General features: G+C 29.9%; 2 protein-coding genes and 1 long non-coding RNA gene across 3 annotated transcripts; 2 read left to right on the plus strand and 1 right to left on the minus strand.

Annotated features, from left to right (window-relative positions):
* The first annotated feature begins 23 nt into the window (after positions 1-23).
* Positions 24-1,929, plus strand: LOC133038692 (receptor like protein 22-like). The gene has a single exon (XM_061116853.1). It carries the CDS (start codon positions 24-26, stop codon positions 1,758-1,760), a length of 1,737 nt encoding a protein of 578 aa, XP_060972836.1. The 3' UTR covers positions 1,761-1,929.
* A 5,116-nt stretch (positions 1,930-7,045) lies between these two features.
* On the plus strand, positions 7,046-7,627 carry LOC133038984 (receptor-like protein 9DC3). Its single transcript, XM_061117715.1, has one exon. The coding sequence runs from the start codon at positions 7,046-7,048 to the stop codon at positions 7,625-7,627; it is 582 nt and encodes a 193-aa protein (XP_060973698.1).
* A 7,128-nt stretch (positions 7,628-14,755) lies between these two features.
* LOC133038693 (uncharacterized) lies at positions 14,756-18,586 on the minus strand. Its single transcript, XR_009688187.1, has 3 exons — positions 18,385-18,586; positions 17,869-17,910; positions 14,756-15,478 (listed from the first exon to the last, which is right to left on the minus strand). It is a non-coding gene; the product is annotated as an uncharacterized LOC133038693 (long non-coding RNA).
* Positions 18,587-19,868: the final 1,282 nt, after the last annotated feature.

A 19,868-nucleotide genomic window follows, 5' to 3' on the forward strand; every position in this document is an offset into this window, starting at 1 on the left:
AACAATTCCAACACAATTCCTTAATGTCTCTTCATTTATATGATAATAACTTCCAAGGCTTCTTTCCAACGTCAATTTTTCAGCAAGTCAATCTTTCTGATTTGAATCTTTTCTCAAATAATATGAGTGGTGTCGTGCAATTAGACCAATTTTTAAAACTGAAAAAGCTCAAATATCTTAATCTTTCTAATAATAGTTTTTCATTTGTATCTAATAATTATAATAATGATACTTTTCCCAATACTCTTTCTTTCTTGTATTTGTCTTCATGTGGTATAAGTGAGTTCCCCTACTTCCTAAGAAGCTTGCAAAATTTAGAATTCTTGGATCTCTCCAACAATCAAATTGAAGGCAGTGTTCCCCAATGGTTATGGAATGTGGGTAAGGATTCATTGGATTACCTAGATATTTCTCACAACTCTTTGACACAAATAGATCAGATTCCATGGAAGACTCTACGATACATTAATCTCGCCTTCAACCGACTTCAAGGTCATCTTCCAATCCTACCACCTACTACAAATTTTATTTCAATCTCAAACAATTCATTTGTTGGGGAAATATCACCATCCATTTGCAATATCACTTTGCTCCAACTCCTTGATTTGTCCAATAACAAATTGAGTGGGAACATTCCTCCATGCCTAGGAAATTCAAGCCATCTCCAAGTGCTAGATTTGACGAAGAATAAGTTTGATGGAATCATTCCTCCAGCTTTTGCCAAGGAAAACAGGCTAAGGGTTTTGAATGTTAATGAAAATCAATTGGAAGGATCATTGCCAAAATCATTGGTCAACTGTAAGGAGTTGGAACTTTTAGATATTGGAAACAACAACATAAATGGATCATTTCCCAGGTGGTTGGAATCTCTTCCAAAGCTTCAAGTTCTTATCTTGAGATCTAATAGATTTCAAGGTCCAATAGGCAATCCCAAGGTCAGACATCCCTTTCAAAATTTGAGAATCGTGGATTTTAGTGGCAATCAATTCACTGGCCATTTGCCACATAAATATTTTAATAATTTTGTGGGAATGATGGATGCTTATTCTGATGGGTTGAACTACATGGAGGCATTTCACAATTTGATGAGCTATTATGATATCAGTTCATTGACAATAAAAGGAAATTATGTTGAGTTACCAAAAATCCAATCTATGATTATAACCATTGACTTCTCAAGAAACAACTTCACAGGAGAGATTCCAAAGGTGATTGGTAAGCTCAACTCACTCAAAGGCCTCAATTTTTCTCATAACAAGCTTGTTGGTAATATCCCTTCATCATTGGGAAATTTGAGCAATCTGGAAGGGTTAGATCTCTCCTCCAACGAGCTTGATGGAATGATTCCAACACAATTGGCTACAAATCTGAATCAACTCGGATTTTTAAATCTTTCGGTGAACAAATTGGAGGGACCAATTCCTCATGGCCCACAATTCGATACATTCAAAGAAGATTCATATAGTGGGAATTCGGGCTTATGTGGATTTCCACTTAAATCATGCAACGAGGACAAAACATCATCACCAACCTCTCAACAAGAAGAGGAGGAGGACCATGCGAGATTATTTGATTGGAAAATTGTGTTGATGGGATATGCAAGTGGAATGGTTATTGGAATTTCATTGGGATACATACTCCTTTCCGATAAAATCATTGATGGTTTGGTCGAAACTGTGAACGGAGAACAATGGCATCATTTGGTGAAAAGATCAAAGCGGAATGCTCGTCAAAATCGTAGAATTGGAAGAAGACATTAGTTTACATATTTTTGTATTTTGTTGAAATGTCTGTAATAACTTTTGTGTGTATTCTTAATTAATAAAGGGATAATTGCGGCAAAAGTCCCCAAAAATTTAGAGTTGATGCAGATTAATCCTCAACCTCAAAAATTGGCGGTAATAGTCCTCAAGGTGAGATTTTTTGTTAGTCCGTTGGTCCCCTTTTTAACTAATCTGTTAAACTGAAATAAAATGCGACGTGTCAATTTTTTATTGGTCCGAATAATAATTTTAATTAAAAAAATTTAAAAATAAAATTAAAAAATTAAAAATATATTTTAAAAACATAAATTTATTTTATTTTTTCTTTTCTTTTCTTTTCTTTTCTTTTTAGTTTTTCTTTTTAGCTTCTTCTTCTTTTAAACCTCCTCTGATTGCGAGTGTACCCAGTCGATCCCAACCACATCTAACAGTATTCACAGCCGACCCCAGCCCTAGCCACCTCCACTCCAACCCCGATGTTGTCAATCGGCTTAGTCCCCACCGTCGATTCCTTCATGTTACCCAGATCTAACAAAATGAAAAATTCAAAAAATAATGTTTGGGTAGAAAGAAAATGAGAAGAGAAAATGGGTATTTGAGAACAAGCTCAAAAGACCCCAACCCAGAAAAGAAAATTTAAGAAAGTTATTTTCTAAGAAGCCAAACATAGATTTGGAGATATGGGTTTGGAGTGTGAAAAAAAATGACCAAAATTTAAAAAATCCAAATGGATCTGAAGAGAAAATTTAGTTGTTGATTGAAAAAAATGACAAAGAAACTAACGGGTAGAGATGATGATGATGAGGATGATGATGATGATGATGATGATGATGATGATGATGATGATGATGATGATGATGATGATGATGATGATGATGATGATGATGATGATGATGATGATGATGATGATGATGATGATTGAAGAAGTGTGACTGTGAAGAAATACGAGAAGAGAGAGAGAGTTTACCATAAATTTTTAGATCCAGTTGAGATTCAAAAATTGGCAGTTGTGATCTTGGTGTAGTCTAACTCGAACAGATCTGAGAAAAGTGGAGCTCGAAGGATGGTCGAAGCTTCTAGCCATGGTGGCTATGGAGGTTCACGCGTAGAAGGAAAAAAAGGAAGAGGAGAGAGAAGAGAAGGGTCGGGGCTAAGAATGAAAAAGGAAAAAAGAAAAAAAAAACTTAATTTTTAAAATATAAAATAAAACAAAATAAAATAAATTATAATTTTAAAATATTTTTAAAATTTTTATTTTATTTTAAATTTTTTTAATTAAATTATTATTTAAACCAATTAAAAATTGACACGTGGCATTTTATTTGTGTTTAACGGATCCGTTAGAAAAATGACCAACGAACAAACAAAAATTGAGACGTTAGGTATTTTCACCGCCAATTTTTGAGGTTGAGGACTAATCAGCGTCAACCTCAAGTTTTTGGGGACTTTTGCTGCAATTATCCCATTAATAAATCATGTTGTTGTTTGCAAAAAGTATGTATGTTGTCTATTTTAAGTAGTGATCTATTATTATGTGATTTCTTATTTATTTTGAATTCTCAATTGAACTAGAATAAGTATTTTCTATTATCTGCATAAAAAAGAAGCTTATTTATTATATCTTTATATATTAAAGTGTCTATCTAACGTCATTTCTTGGTTTAACAGAATATATCTTAAAATTAAAAAAATATTCTGTTAAATTTAACGATTAATAGATTTGATCTTCCGTTAACAAATAAACCCAATAATTAAACTCAAAAAATTAAACATTTTTTTAATTTTAAAAAATATCATTATAGCCACATATATCTCTAACAAATGAACTCCTAAATTTTCATATTTTTTTTATTATTTTTATGCTATTACCAAAACAATCTTAATAACTAAAATTAGTATAAACAAAGTAAAACTGAAGGGATTTATTTTTGGAACACAAGTACAAAACCATATTACAAGGTGAGTGAGTAATGCTAAACACACAATTACGTGTAATGAATTTTAGCAAAATATCCATTGTAATCTGAACTTATAATCATTTTGAATTATTCCTTCAATTTTACTTTGTTTATACCAATTTAGTTATTAAGATTGTTTTGGTAATCTTTTACTCAAGTTTTTGTTTAAACTCTATATTAAAATATATTTTTTTTTTTTTAGAAACATAAAACTACAGACTAATTTTATTAACAATCATCAATATAAATATTAAAGTATGAATAAATCAGAACAATTCAAAACAAACAAATATTCAAGTATTTTAATAAATTCATAAACAAATAAATCAGAACAATTCAAAATCTCAAATAAAAAAAAAATTAAAAGTTTAGATTTATAATCTTTACAAATATGAAAAACTTAAATAGATCTATCTACCATTGTTGTTGTCGTTGCTTAGTTACTAAATTCTTAAACAAAAACCACTAGAACTTATATAAAACTAATATTTACGTGGGGCGCCACGTAACTCTCATCTAGTTCATTAATAATTATTTGACTCTTTTTAAAATCTTAACAATTTGTTTTTTAAAAAAAAAATAGAAATTTTAACTTATTATTATAATAATGTAAAACGAAAAAATTTAAATTAAACAAAGCATGCCATAATTGCCTCCTTGTGAAGATGATCAGACCTAAAAATTTTGTAACTTGTAAATTATTTGCAATTATTAATTAGAGGAATTAAAGACACCCTAATTTATATAAAATTTGTACTTTTAATTTATATACTAATTATTTTTTTTAATGTATTTTCTTCCTTCTCACATTCACATATACAACATACATATATAAAATAAAACAATATATATTTTTTTTGAATAAAAAACAATATATATTTTAAATATGAAGAAGAAAAATTAAAATGAAAAATTTTATGAAATTTTATTAGAAAAAGAATGATTTATTTATAAATATAAAATACGAAAGCAAAATTAAAATAATTATTATAATTAACACAAAAATAATGTAAAATGAGAAAATTTAAATTAAACAATATTAAGAAATATTTTAGAAATTAATTTAAGTTTTTCTTTTTCTAATTTTGGATTGTGTAAATTTGTGAGGTGTAAAATAAAATTCTCTTATTAATTATAAGATTTATTTGCTTTGAAAATTAATATTTTTTTTATGAACAAATGTACGTGAATTTAATGGGCCAATTCCAAGTAGTTTGAAGCTATATAATAAAGTAGAAATTACACTATAAAATGGAAAAAATTTAAGATTTTATTTTTTTATTGCATAAATATTAAATAAAGCTAAGGAGTTATGAGTTTTTTTTTTTATATATATATTTATATAGGTTTTTTTATGCCATATTTTTGTAAAAAAAGATGAAAATCCCATATTTATAAACAATAATAAGTTTTGCCGGAAAAGTTATCGGAACCGGTTCTATTTTAATTATAACTAGTTTAAGTTATTTTGTGTTATTTCTTATTCACTATGTTACAGAACCGGTTATATTTTAATTATAGTGTTATTTATTGATTCCATAAATAAGTAAACTATACCCTCAATTACCATATTTATGAAAAATCCTCTATAATAAACTATGGTTAAGTTGAGAAATACTTATTTTTTGTACCCATTAATTAAAAATACTCTTATATTATATATTTCATTAAAATGTATCAACTTTTGTGAGTAGATTTTCCAATATACTTTTACCCTCCACTTAAGTCTAGCACCCTAAACCCTAAATCCTAAACCCTAAACTCTAAACTCGAAGTAGGTATATCTTAAATGAATATAAAAATAAAGGTAAAAATGAAAACATATAAAGTAAAGTATACAGTATAATTTTTTCTGTAAACTATGTCTTTTTTATCGAACGTTATTTTCATTTAATTATTTGTTTTCATTTTTTTTAATTATTGAGATGTCTCTTTTGTGGATGAGAATAGGCATGAAGAAACTGAAAAGTATATATAGTTTGAAGAATATTGCTGAAATTTATTTACTGTGTGTGATGACTATAGCTACACCTATAGTTTTTTTCTCTTGTTTAATTTAATTAGTGTCTCTCTTCTAATATTATTTACGAAAAATAAATATTTTTCACTCATACTTTTTTTTATAAAGCTGTATTTTTGTTTCTAATGTAATGAACTCTGTTGTATTTATTAAAGAAGAATTAAAAAAAAAAACAACTGCATGGGATTTGCACATTTTGCCCTTAATAATCAAAACAAATCAAACACTTGTTCTTCGTGGATAAAAAATATATGTTTTGACTTTAATTAGTTAAAATTATATATTTTGTGCAATGATTAATTAACTAATTTGTTCAGTGGATAAAAAATCTTTTGTCAAGTAACACAAGACAAGAAGAATATTCAAAATTACTATTATACCGAATATAGTTGTGTTTGTGGCCATAATTGTACGTAACTATCTATATTAATATATATACAAGTAGATCAAACTTAATTTACAACTATTATATGATTGGGACTTAACAATTGACTACAAGAACCTCAATTATATAAACTTATATTTTGGGGTTGGATAATAATTCTTCTCTCAACATTAATTAAGTATTATACAAATTATTAGGTTCAGGGCTTGCAATATGGGTTACGACAAGACCACACAACTCGAAAATAACACGAAATAAATGAGTTTGGGTAACACACGTTTTATTAGAACAAAAAGTCAAGTTTTTTTTTTTTTTTGTAGTATATAATGTAGGCAGAAGATAATTACAAGTTTTCTAACCCAAAACATAAGTTAAGTTGACCCATTTATAATACTGTTGAGACTCCTTTTCTTCAATTAATATTGATACAAATTCTAGGTCAAAAAAAATATATTATATAATTTTTTTTAGAATTCACAAGTAATTATTGAATGACAAATAAAAAACATGTCATCAGCCAAATGAAATTTAATTAGTCAAGTAAACGTTGAGACCAAATTGGATCAAAATGCCAAGATTCTAAATTTGAATTCATCTTTTTTAAAGGAAAAAATTAAAAATTGAACATTATTTATAATAATATTTGTCCTCGTATTGTTGTTATACAATTAAAGATAATATTAAACATCGTGTAAAAAATATACAATACCTCTTCATAAATTTACAATGAATAATACAGAATATTATTGCTGGATATATATAATTATCTGAAAACTAATGTCTCATATACAGTTAAATGCAATGGCCAATAATGATTTAGTTAGTATAAAAAGTATGTACTTATCAATTAATAAAATATATGACCCTAAAAAAAGTTCTCATTTCTTAAAAAATTAGTAGAAACTAATTAACAAAAACAATGGGACACAATATGAGTGAAAGTAAGAATCACAATATAAGAACTAAGATGATTCCAAAGGTGATTGGTAAGCTCAACTCACTCAAAGGCCTCAATTTTTCTCATAACAAGCTTGTTGGTAAATCTAAATGGTTAGATCTCTCCTCAAATGAGCTTAACGGAATGATTCCATGGCAATTGGCTGCAAATCTAAATCAGCTTGAATTTTTAAACCTTTCAGTGAACAAATGGGTGGGGCCAATACCTCACGGCCCACAATTCAATACATTCAATGAAGATTCATATAATGAAAATTCGGGCTTATGTGGATTTCCACTAATCTCTAAATCATGCAACGAAGTCAAAACATCATCATCAACTACTTTTCACCAAGAAGAGAAGGGATTATTTAATTGGAAAATTGTGTTGATGGGATATGGAAGCGGAATGGTTATCGGTATTTCAGTGGGATACATGGTGATTACAGATACAATCATTGATGGGTTAATTGAAACGGTGAAAGGAGAACAGTACTGGTTTTGTTTGGCAAAAAGATCAAAGCGGAATGCTCGTCAAAATGGTAGAATTCGAAGAAGACATTAGTTTACATTTTTTGTATCATTATGTTGAAATGTCTGTAATAAGTTTTGTGTGTATTCTAAATAAATCATGTTTTTGTTTGCAAGCTGTTTATTGTAGTTTATTACTATGTATGTTTTTTTTTTCAAAATAAATTATAATCAACTTTATTATGTAGTTCAGTAAATATAGCTAGCATTAATTTCGTATTTATACTTTCAACATTACTTTAACTTAAATGAAAAATAAAACTAAAATTAAAGAAATGTTGTGCTTTAAAATGAAAAGAGAATTAGACTGCTATAAAATGCAATAATAATTGCTTGATACAAATATTTGGAATTTGTGTTCTTGTCGTTATATTATTTGATATAATATAATATAAATTAAAATATTTAAATGTGACAAATTATATAGTAATAAGAGATTAATATATATTATGTGTTGAAGGTTATATTATTATATCATATATAGTATAATAATGCACATAAAAGTTGTAACATATGAGGAGTTACAAATCTCAAAATAGATTGTAACTTAAGGATCACGTGTAATTAAGTGAGATATTACATATGGAAGTTATGAAATTAATAGGATAAGTTTCTAGCTGTTAGAAACTGTTACAATACTCAATTATATTATTTAAATGAGTGTTGGGACGTTGGGAAAAGATTTAATTCGGAGACGAGTTATAAAAACTAATTAATTTTAAGTTTTCTAGAAACAGTTGTTTTTATGTTGTTTTATGGTTGTTTCACAAACACCTAGAACCAATTTTTGAAAACTTTCATAAAAGTACATAAATTAATTGAGCATGTTTCCAGCTCTCTTGTCCAACATTTTTATTCCATTAAATACCAATTAAAGTGTTGGTAACAACCATGTGATGAAATGATTTGATTTTCAAATGTGATCCTATCAAAACACTATAAATAGAAGTCTTAAATTCACTTTGGGAGTGCACTAGTTTCTATCAAGAGAGCACATTGCTAAAAATATTATAGGCTTGATAAATCTAGAAAGCTATTTCTATTCTTTTCTTTTCCCTAAGTGCTTGTGGTAGGGGGAAATAAGCTTTTGGACAAAGGTGTAAGACATTATTCAAGTTTGGTGATTCTCCTATTATACATTTGTGGTGTATGTGGTGTTGAGATTGCTCTCACATGATCACATCTCTTTTATATTTATATTATTTATATATTATGTTTTAGGTGTAGCTTATTGCTTTGAGTTGTAATTCTTCTCTCTTCTTTCGATGTATTCTCTATTTAATGTGTATATTTTATTTAGTGTTGTAACATTATTTAATTTATGATTTTGTCTTTTGTATTATTTGTCATAGAGTTGTACTCTTATTGGTTTGATCTTCTATTGGAGCACAACAATTTTCCAACACTTGTTGTTCATCATATTTAGAGAATATATCTATTGAAATTTTATTTTTACTAAACAAAATTAGAAATACATTAATGGGAGCCCATAGATCAGTTTAATTTTACTGAATGCATGATATATATAAGAATAGATATAAATGTAGCTTCTTCTACACAAAGTCATTTGTCAATAAATAAAACACTTCACTAAACAATGAGGTTCCTTTATACAAAAATTATTGACCGTCCAATTTGTATCAGTATCACCAAAATATAAGAGCATGTTTGGTATTGTTTTCTGTTTTTTGTTTTAAAAAATTGTTTTTAGAAATGAGAATAAAAAATAGTTTTTGAAGTTTTTAATACACAAGTCACGTTTGGTTAGTGATTTTTATATTGACCAAAAGTGAATTGGTTTTTAAAACAGAAAACAACATTTTGTTGTTTTCAAAATTCTTGTTTTTTTGTAACTTTGTTTTTTGAAAACTGTTTTTAAAAAATAAGGCCAAACAAGTCAAATTGTTTTTAAAAATAATTTTCTGTTTTTAAAAACAAAAAACAGTTTTTTAGTTATGATGCCAAACATGCACTAATTTTCTCTCTTTAATTCTAAAAAGAGAAAATGTTATAATAACTCGTGATGCATCCCATGAGCGGTTTATATAAAAACTCAGCATAATTAAAATGAGAATATTAAGATCGCGTTTAGTTGGAAGTAATAAAATGAAATGGAATGGAAAGGAAACTATTTTTATTCTTTTTTTTTTTTTTGGTTGCATATTAAAGTATTGGAATGTGACATTTCAATTATTTTAGTGGAATGATTATTCTATTTTGAAATAGAAGAAAATACTATTCCAATGTATGACACTACAAGAAATGTCACTTTTACCAGCACAGTTCGCCACTGCGCTGGTAAAAGTAACATTTACCAGCGCATTTCGTAAACTGTGTTGGCAAAGAGGTCAAAGTTTCACCAGCGTACATTTACAATGGCTAAAATCTAACTTTTACCAACGCATTTACGCGCTGGAAAAAGTCATTTTTGTCAGCGCTTTTCATTTTATGCTGGCAAAAGTTCTAATACAAACATTAATTTGCCATCCCTCTTTTGCCAACACATCATAAGTAAATTCTATTTTACCAACGCAATACTAATTTTTGCCAGTACAAAAATGTGCTGGCAAAAGTGACATTTTTTGTAGTGTGATGAGAAAAAATTTAAAATTTTATTCTATTCATTTTCTAATATTATTCCCATTCTCATTCTTATTGCTATATTTTCATTATTCCTATTTTTGTCTACTCCTTATCCCATCACTCAATATATATAGCAGCCAACTAATTAATTTTAACCGTCATTGGCAATGCTCATGCATGCATTGGTATTCTTATTATATAATATTTATTCTTTTTTTTTTAAGTGTTTTATCACATTGCATTTTGCTTAATGCTCGAGTTGGAAGAGAGATTTATTAGAGTTTGAATTATCTTTATATGTGATGGGGTCACCAGAAATATTGTATATAATTTATCTGTGGACGTGGATATACTATAAATATATGGGGTCCAATCCAAATTAGGGATCAAATTTTCCAACCCAAAATATAAGCTAACAATTAATTAAGATGATTAATTGATGAAGTCATACATTGTTATATGTCACATTCCACAGTCCTTGGCCATAGGATAATAATTCTACATTGACTTGACTTGCATAAAAAATCTTCTATATATAATTTTTTTGTGAGTTATATATATTATTCAACTAATTTAAATAGAGGATTTTTACTTATATATGTAATTAACAAACTAATATTACAGATAGCGATTAAAAAAATTAATTATCTTATGATTGCACCTTCTTACTGAAATTTTTCAAAAATTTCAGACAACTACAGTATGTTCTAATTAGTGTATATATTACACCCCTATTGAACCATATATAAGAGCATCTGAAAACAAAAAAAAAAAAAGAAAAAAAACCAAAACAAACCTTCGATCATTCGAACCTCTACCATTGAAGCTATCCAAAAATGTCAATCAAAGCTAGCTACCGAAGAAATTCACCATTAAAGTTACACAAAGCTTCGATCCTCAAAAATCAAAACAAACTCTACCGTTGCTTAACGAAAACCTTCAATCACACACTAATAGTTTACACCCACTACAAAAAACTGCTACTTAATTTTAGTGACTTTTTAGTCACAACATAATTTTTTGTGACTAAATGTGACTTTTAGTCACAACAAAATGTTACTTGTAACTAAAACATAGAATTTAGTTATAAGTTGTCACTAATTTAATCTTAGTCACAACAAGTATTGTGACTAAAAATAAATTTAGATTAAATTTAGTCACAATAAATTGTAATTTTTGTGACTAATACTTTTAGTTATGCACCTTCCTTTTAGTCACAAACATATGAATAATTTATAATTAGTCACAAGTTTTGTTGTGAGTAAAAGTAAGATTTTTTGTAGTGACCATTCCAAGCTCCACCATTGAAGCGGTTCAAAAATGTCAATTCAAGGTGCCGAGATAATTTACCATTAAAACTACTCAAAGCTTCGATCGTCAGAATTAAAAAAAAAAAAAAAAAAAAAAAAAAAAAAGAAACTCTATTATTGCTTACAGAAAACTTTCGATCATCAAACAACATTGGATCGTTCCAATCTCCACCATTCAAGCTATTCAAAAATGTCACTTGAAGCTACTAAAGCAGATCACCATTTAAATTTCATTCGAAGCTATTGAGACAAAACTTTGACTGTGAGATTCAGTCAATCGTTTCTCACGAAATAAACTTTTGAACAGAAAGCAACAAGGTTTCCTTTAATTTCATACAAAACATAATCAAAAGAAACATATAAGTAGATCGACCTAAAATAGAAAAGAAAAAAATAAAAAAAAAATAAAAAGAAATCTAGCCTTATACACACCATCAAGACAATCTTTACTACCTTCCACACCATCAACAAGCACCTGATAGGAAAAATTTATAACGCAAGTATTTGTCTCGTTTCAAGTATACAAACACTATTATCAAGTATCAATAATTATATATATTTTTTTTTACTTTCTATTTAGCAAACAAAAATTGAAGAAATATTATTAAAACCAGGAAAACAATTTAATTATCTGTAAAATTCAGTAAGCAAACAAAGATTAGAACATTAATTTTGTCAACTTGTAAATCTATTCATCTTACTAATCCATTCTACAATTTATAACTCTAATTTTAATAGCGGGTTATAACTAAAACGAATCATATTCTTTTTCAAGATATAAGATCTTAATCTATATGTAAATTTTCTACGTCTTTAAATTCGTGATAAATTTCAATATAAAAGACATTAAGAATGAAAACCCTATTTGCTACACAAGTCATAAGAGTATTCTCGTCCAATATATAACATATATTTATATAACTATAGCATATTAAGTTCTAAAATATATTTGTAATTTTTGTATTATATATATTAGATTTTTAAATTATTATGTTTTACATTAAAATATTAGTTGTACATATAAATTTTTTAGATGATATATAAATATATGTATAGGAAATATTATGTTCAAAAGATATGATGGTTTATGACTTGCTACGTTGACTTGACTTTGAAATCCTTCAATTAACTATTCATTACTTCTATTACGTACCACACACTATATATAGAACGACTGGACAAAGATATTAACCAGAAATATATATAGCCCAAAACATAAATTAATTAGGTGACCAATTAATAATATTGTTGAGATTTCCTTTTCTGTCTCTTTTATTTTATTATCATCATAGATAGTGGAATATGTAGCTAGCTACGAGTACATGTCATATAATTATGAGAAATAAGAGTAGCTATAATATAAGTATATGTCATCGATCATGAGTAAATGAAATCTAGTCAAGTAAACGTTGGGAGGACCAATCAAAATAAATCACAATATTCTTCTTTTTTAACATTTACTTGGTCAACTTAACTTATGTTTTGGGTTACAAAACTTGTAATTATCTTTATATTATGTGTGGATATAAGCTTTAACAATGGTGAAGATGAAAGAAAATACAGAGTGTATAGCAGAGCAATTAGCATAGCCTTTGAACACAACAGATTACCAAGAAAAGCTTAACCAAAGTGGTTAGCTTGAGACCATTTATTTATACTGTTATGAAGTACAATACAAAAGGAAAATAACAGAAAAAACTACTTGCATAACTAATTTGTAACTAACTAAACTAACTGTCAGAAGTAATAGTTATATCGTTTACATCCCCCCTCAAACGAAATGGTGATGAAGCCATTTGAAGTTTGCTTTTCAAGTAGTTAAAACGATCTGTAGTAAGCGGTTTAGTTAGTATGTCTGCAGCTTGATCTAAAGAAGAAACATAACGAACTGAGAGTTGCTTGGCAAGAATTTGGTCTCGAACAAAGTGGAGATCGATCTCAATGTGTTTACATCTTGCATGAAACACAGGATTTGCTGCAAGAGCTGCAGCACTCTGATTGTCAATCCATAAAATAGGAGCCTGAGAGAGTGGTACTTGTAATTCAGACAAAAGTGATGTAATCCATTTAACCTCAGCAGTAGCATTAGCAAGGGCGCGAAACTCGCTTTCTGTATTTGATCTAGCAACAACTTATTGTTTCTTTGTGGACCAGGATACTAAGTTGTTGCCCAAAAACATTAGATAGCCTCCTGTGGATCTCCTGTCGTCGATGCAGCTTGCCCTATCTGCATCCGTGTAGCCTTGTAGTTGAAAAGTATCTGTTGATTTGAGCCATAATCCATCTGTTAGTGTACCTTTTAGGTAACGAAGTAGTCTTTTGCATGCCTCCCAGTGTTTAACAGTGGGAGCATGAAGGAATTGGCTGAGTTTATTGGTAATGTAGGCTACATCGGGTCGAGTTAAGCTAAGGTATTCTGTATAGTGTGATGTTGTCAAAAGGGTCCCCATCAAGTAGGCTCAATTTGGAAGTGGAACTAGTAGGATTGGGGCATACTTTTGCTCCTTCCATTTGAACTTTACTGAGTATATCTGTGATATACTTGCTCTGACTTAGATACATACCCGTATTATCTCGATAAATTTCAACCCCTAAGAAATAGTGTACTTCCCCCAAGTCTTTTAATGAGAATGCAGTGTTTAACTCTGAGATGAAGGTGTTGATGAGAGTTGTATTTGGACCCGTCATGAGTATATCATCGACATATACCAAAAGATACACCAATGTGTCACCAGAGCCATGAATAAAAAGAGATGAATCTGATTTCGAGCCATGAAAACCCCATTGTAATAGTGTCTGTCTAAGCTTCTCATTCCAGGCCCTGGGGGCCTGTTTCAAGCCATAAATGGCTTTGTGTAAAAGACACACATGAGTAGGTTTGGATGTGTCGACAAAACCTAGTGGCTGCTGCATATATACCACTTCATTGAGATCTCCATTTAGAAATGCATTACTCACGTCGAGTTGCTTGACAAACCACTTGGCATTGACTGCTAAAGACAACACGATTTTGACTGTGACCGGTTTTACTACAGGACTAAAGGTATCTTCGTAGTCGATCCCAGGTGTCTGAAGAAAGCCCCTTGCAACCAGCCGAGACTTGAATTTATTTAAAGAACCATCTTTGTTGAGCTTAATTCTGTGGATCCATTTGTTGGTAATGACTTGCATATGCTTTTCATAGGGAACTAGTGCCCAGGTTCTTTGCTTTGTTAGAGCTTGAAATTATGAATTCATTGCAGCTAGCACTACTACAAAAAGGGGTATTTTCGTCGTTTTATAAGTGACATATAAAGATTTTGCGTCGGTCTACAGAACCGACGTATAATCCGTAGACGTAAATAGTATTTTATTTGCGTCGTTTTTAAAAAGACGCAAAATACAATTTTCGTCATTTGAAAACCGACGCTAAATAAATACTTTTCTATTTTATTTTAAGCGTCGGTTAAAAAATGACGCTAAATGTTTCATGGCATTTTAAAGCTGTCACAAAAAACTTATTCCGTCGGTTTAAAAATGCCACATCTATTACAAAAATACTTTTTTTTTTTACTTATTGCGTCACTTATAAAATGAAGCACAAATATAAGTAAGGGAAAATTGCAAATTTTTCATGCAATTTTCCCCACCTGCATTATCAAATTTTAGAATAACTCTATATAATATAGTAAATACATAATACAAAAAAAATTAAAATAACATTTCAAAAACTTATATAAAATTAGTAATCGATTCTATTAACTATTCACACAATACAAAAATTGTTAATAAAATCGATTCTAAAACTTAAATTCCATGTATATCGTAAACTAAATATAAACTAATAATATATGCAAAAGATAACAATAATCATAAAACTTGTTACTCATGTATTATAAGAAAAGTGTAGTAACCTTAAGTACTTAATCTATAATCAAAGGCTTCACAAATTCGACCCACTCATCCCGTACGGCATTGATCTCCTCGTTACTATAGGGAGCATCTAACTTGAACTGTAAAACAAAAGATAAAAAAACATTAATAATTATATTAAAAGTATATATAATTAAAATACAAACTAAATAAAGAAGAGTAGTTATTCATGTTTACATGATTTTTCAAAAAACTTGCAGGATTAACCATTGTCATGAAACTCTGGATAATCTTCATAACATAATAACCACATTGTACTCCATCCTGCTGCTGTCGACACGTGTATTGGTTGATTTTTACTAGACCCTTATTTTACTCCTTAAATATTAAACTTTTTAATAAAATAATTCAATTTAATAACTCCAACTATTCTACTTTCAAAACTCATCAAATTCAAACATCAATTATATAAATAAATATATATTTGAGAGTTAATCACCATTATTTGTACTTTTCAATTTTACTATCGTAAAACTCAAAAATACACCTCAAAAAATAGTATCATGTATGGGAATATCTTCCTACTAGATTAACTAATTATCCACTGATTCTTGTGTATGTAAATGAAGCTTATGGATTATAATGCAAGACTAAGTAAACAAAGTAATTTTGAAACACCCCCTAATATTATTAACAAATCATTAAAGTTACTTAAGTGTCTAAAGTCAACCTAAAATCATGTACAATTTTAATAATTGTGAGATGATGAGGCAAGTTTGAAGAAACTAGAAAGATTCGTTATTAGGATTTATTGTACAAAATATATAAACCATAGCATAATATACAAAAGAAAACACATTCAAATCTTATTATACAAATAGATAATACAGCATCAAAACAAAAAATAACAGAACTACTACTACATTATTCTCTGCTCTGTAAATAAATAAGAAATCACCTTACTCAGCTACAAATATACATACATGAATTTCCAAGAAAAAATGAAAGAAAAGTGGTCAGAATTTACAGAGGACAGGCTCATAGTCACATTTGAAAGCAGAGAAGAAAGATAAATAATAATGCATTAATGAAAGCATGTGATTTTAGCAATTAGATAGTGATAGAATAAAGCTAGTAGGGTACCAAAAGAGTGATACATGATACAATTCATATGATATATTTATGATCAGTAGTGTGTATATAATAGTTTTAGCTTGCTCAAATCAAATCTAAACATGTGTATCATACCACTAAACTAGCATTAACTCTTCTACTGTCTCTTCGTTTAGATTTAGTATGTTTTTAGTCCTCTTTCAAATACAGATAAAGACTTCTTTTAAGTATGCCATACTTCAGCTGTGAAGACTACACTACAAAGTCTATATTTAACTACAAGTTCTGAAGCCAGACTAAATAAATAGCACATAGGTTAGATTAATGGGTTGGCTGATAGACACTAGAACACAACACAACACAGATCTTGAATGAAAGAAGAAAGTTTTGTACTTGATCAAAGCCAGAAGGCTGGTTACAAATACCCAAGTTATTCGAGAAACTTGGAAATAACCAGTGTAATTTCTACTATAACAATCACAAAATTAGTCCCCAACTAACAATAGACTCCCTCCTCCTATTTATAGACTAGCATAACATGTGAGAATAAAGCTAGTATGGCAAGTCAAGACCAGTTGCTATCAATGTCATCTCTCTAAGCTGTATTTGGAGTTAGCTTGACTGGTTTAGGCTGGTCTCCCATATCGACTTTTAATATTAATTAATTGTCTTAACTTAGCTTGACTGTTTGAATCCAAATTTTCCTAATTAATCAAGTAAACAAAGAGACCACTTTTCCCCTATTTCATAATCTACTCATGAGAATTTAAGTCATGTGCAGTTCAATAAAAAAAATAAACTTTATTTCTTCTGTTTCTGGAAATTAAGAACTCAAAACCTTTTCTAATTTGAAATACTAAATTTTGACTTAACCTCCATTTCCATAGCCAAAGACAGCAAATCTCTCTATCTAGTTATCATCAATATCAAACACAAAATAACTTCTCACCACAACAGCAACAAAACAGACCTAATTGGTGCTAGTTTATACATTAAAATTATAAATACAAACACATGTATGACCTCTCTGTCCTTATGCTTCCATTAAGAAACAAAATTTTTCATAAAAGGTCCATAAAAAACAGAGCACAATATAATTTCTGTTACAACAGAGACACCTAATTTCAAAATTTAAATTCGTGCATGGCCAAACAAAGTTCAAGTGTGGAACAATTTTGACATAAAGCCTTGACATCAAAATTGTTGAGGGGAAAGCTAGTAAAAACAATTAATTTTTATGGACATATGTCCTACTAAACAAAAGAGGAAAGGGCCACTTCAGTGATAATAGCCACAATCATTTGAAACAAACCAACAAACCCAATACTCACTGTTACAAAAATAGTAAGGCAATTCCAAAACAGTAGAAAAAAAAATTGAAGCACATCCAGATAACACTAACGAATCATTACTCTACCTGTTGAATAGATTTAAGTCTCAAATCATCTCTTCTATATTTCTGCAAAAAAAAAAAAAAAAAACATAACAAACCCAACTTCAATCTTCACAATTCATCAAAATGGAAAACAGAAACCCGAAAAAGGCAGTTGGAATGTAATAAAAAAAAACCCTAAGAACGGAGTTGATAACTTTCATCTAACGACAGTCTAGACCAATTAGAAACACAATGAAATTTCTTATGAGTTCAAACAGAGACTTAAATTTGCTTGCACTAAATTATAATCAATTCAGGATTCTGAAATCCAATTTTCTATTTCTCTCATTTCGATTAGCAATCCAGTAGAGAAAATCGCATTATTGAACAACAAAAAATGAGATTAAGGAAGAAAGATTCATACGATAGTCGCCAAATTAACCTCTCAAACACCCCTAACCTACACAGAGAGACTGAGAGAGAGAGAGAGAGAGAGAGAGAGAGAGAGAGAGAGAGAGAGAACGCAAGAGAAAAAGAGAGGGAAAGAGAGAGACTTACGGAGGTGGGAAAATCGCCGGTTCGAAATCACAGAGAGCTTCAGACCTTCGAAATCGCAAGAGAGAAAGAGAGGGGAAAGAGAGAGACCTTCAAACCTTCAAAATCGCAAGAGAGAAAGAGAGGGAAAGAGAGCTGTTCAGAGAGGGAAAAAAGAGCTCGAAAATGAAAGTGTATTCGACTATTTGGGGGTAAGCGAACAAAAGGAGAATTGGCGTCGTTTTCTCACACTCACAATCTCTTTACCGTCGGTTTTAAAACGCCATACAAAGCTTGAGTGAGCCTTTTAAAATGACGCTAATAATGAACGAATTTTTTTAATTTCTCGACTTTTACCGTCGGTTGGGTAATTAGTGACAAACATAGAACCGACGCAATTTGTTTATTTTTTGTGACATTTTACAAATGACGAATATATTGAATATAGTACTATTCACGTCGGTCAACGCGATGAACAGTCGCGTTGACCGACGTGAATAGTGGATTTTGTAGTAGTGTAGCCATTTTGGGTTGTTGAGGGCAGACTTTAAGGATTTTGGTTCAGTTGGTAGAAGAGATTCAGGGAGTGGATGTTTAGTGGCAAGGTAGGATTTTGGTTTTCTAATTCCACTTTGAGATCGAGTCTTCATAGGATGAGTTCGGGTGATGGTTGTGGTAGGATTATTTGTCGGCACATGGGCAGAAATATTGGATAGAGGTGGTATCTGGGGTGATGGTATTGTATTATGTGAGATGGGAACAGGTGGTGGAATATAGGGTGATGAGTTGGGGACAAGTGGAGAGACAGGTGGCTGTGTTTCATGAGTGGATGATGACTCATTGCTGATCACGGGTGAGACAGTAGTGGAGGGGAATGGAACATCAATAGGATCAACCACAATAGTATTAGTAGGTGAGATATTGGAATCTGTATTAAAAGAAGTTGAAGGAAAAGGTAATGGTTGATCAGATACTACCTGAGTTTGAGATGCAGAACCTTTTGCAGGATAATGGTCTTCATTAAACACCACATTCCTTGCTATGTACAGTCGGCCCTCAGAATTTTCACAAAGATAACCTTTGTGATGTGATGAGTACCCCAGAAATAGGCATGGTTGTGATCTAAGTTCCATCTTATGATTATTATATGGTCGTAGGTGAGGGAAACAGGCACAACCGAAGGATTTTAAGATATTGTAATTAGGCTTGCTGTGAAAAAGCGTCTCATATGGTGATAAGTAGTTTAAGACTCGAGTAGGTAGTCTGTTTATTGTAAAGACAGCAGAACTAAAGGCATTCCTCTCGGCTCTTCTATTTTGTTCATGTGTTCTTGGACAAGGATGTTGAAAGTGAATTCCTTGATCCTCCAAGAATTTCTTGAAAGACCTATATTCTCCACCCCAATCTGCTTGGACAGATTTGACAGGGAGATTGAATTGATTTTCCACTAAGCTCTTCCATTTGATGAATACCTCAAAGGCTTGAGACTTGAGAGTGAGTGGAAAAAT

This window comes from Cannabis sativa, chromosome 6 (genome assembly GCF_029168945.1).
Source record: "Cannabis sativa cultivar Pink pepper isolate KNU-18-1 chromosome 6, ASM2916894v1, whole genome shotgun sequence".
Classification (NCBI taxonomy): domain Eukaryota; kingdom Viridiplantae; phylum Streptophyta; class Magnoliopsida; order Rosales; family Cannabaceae; genus Cannabis; species Cannabis sativa.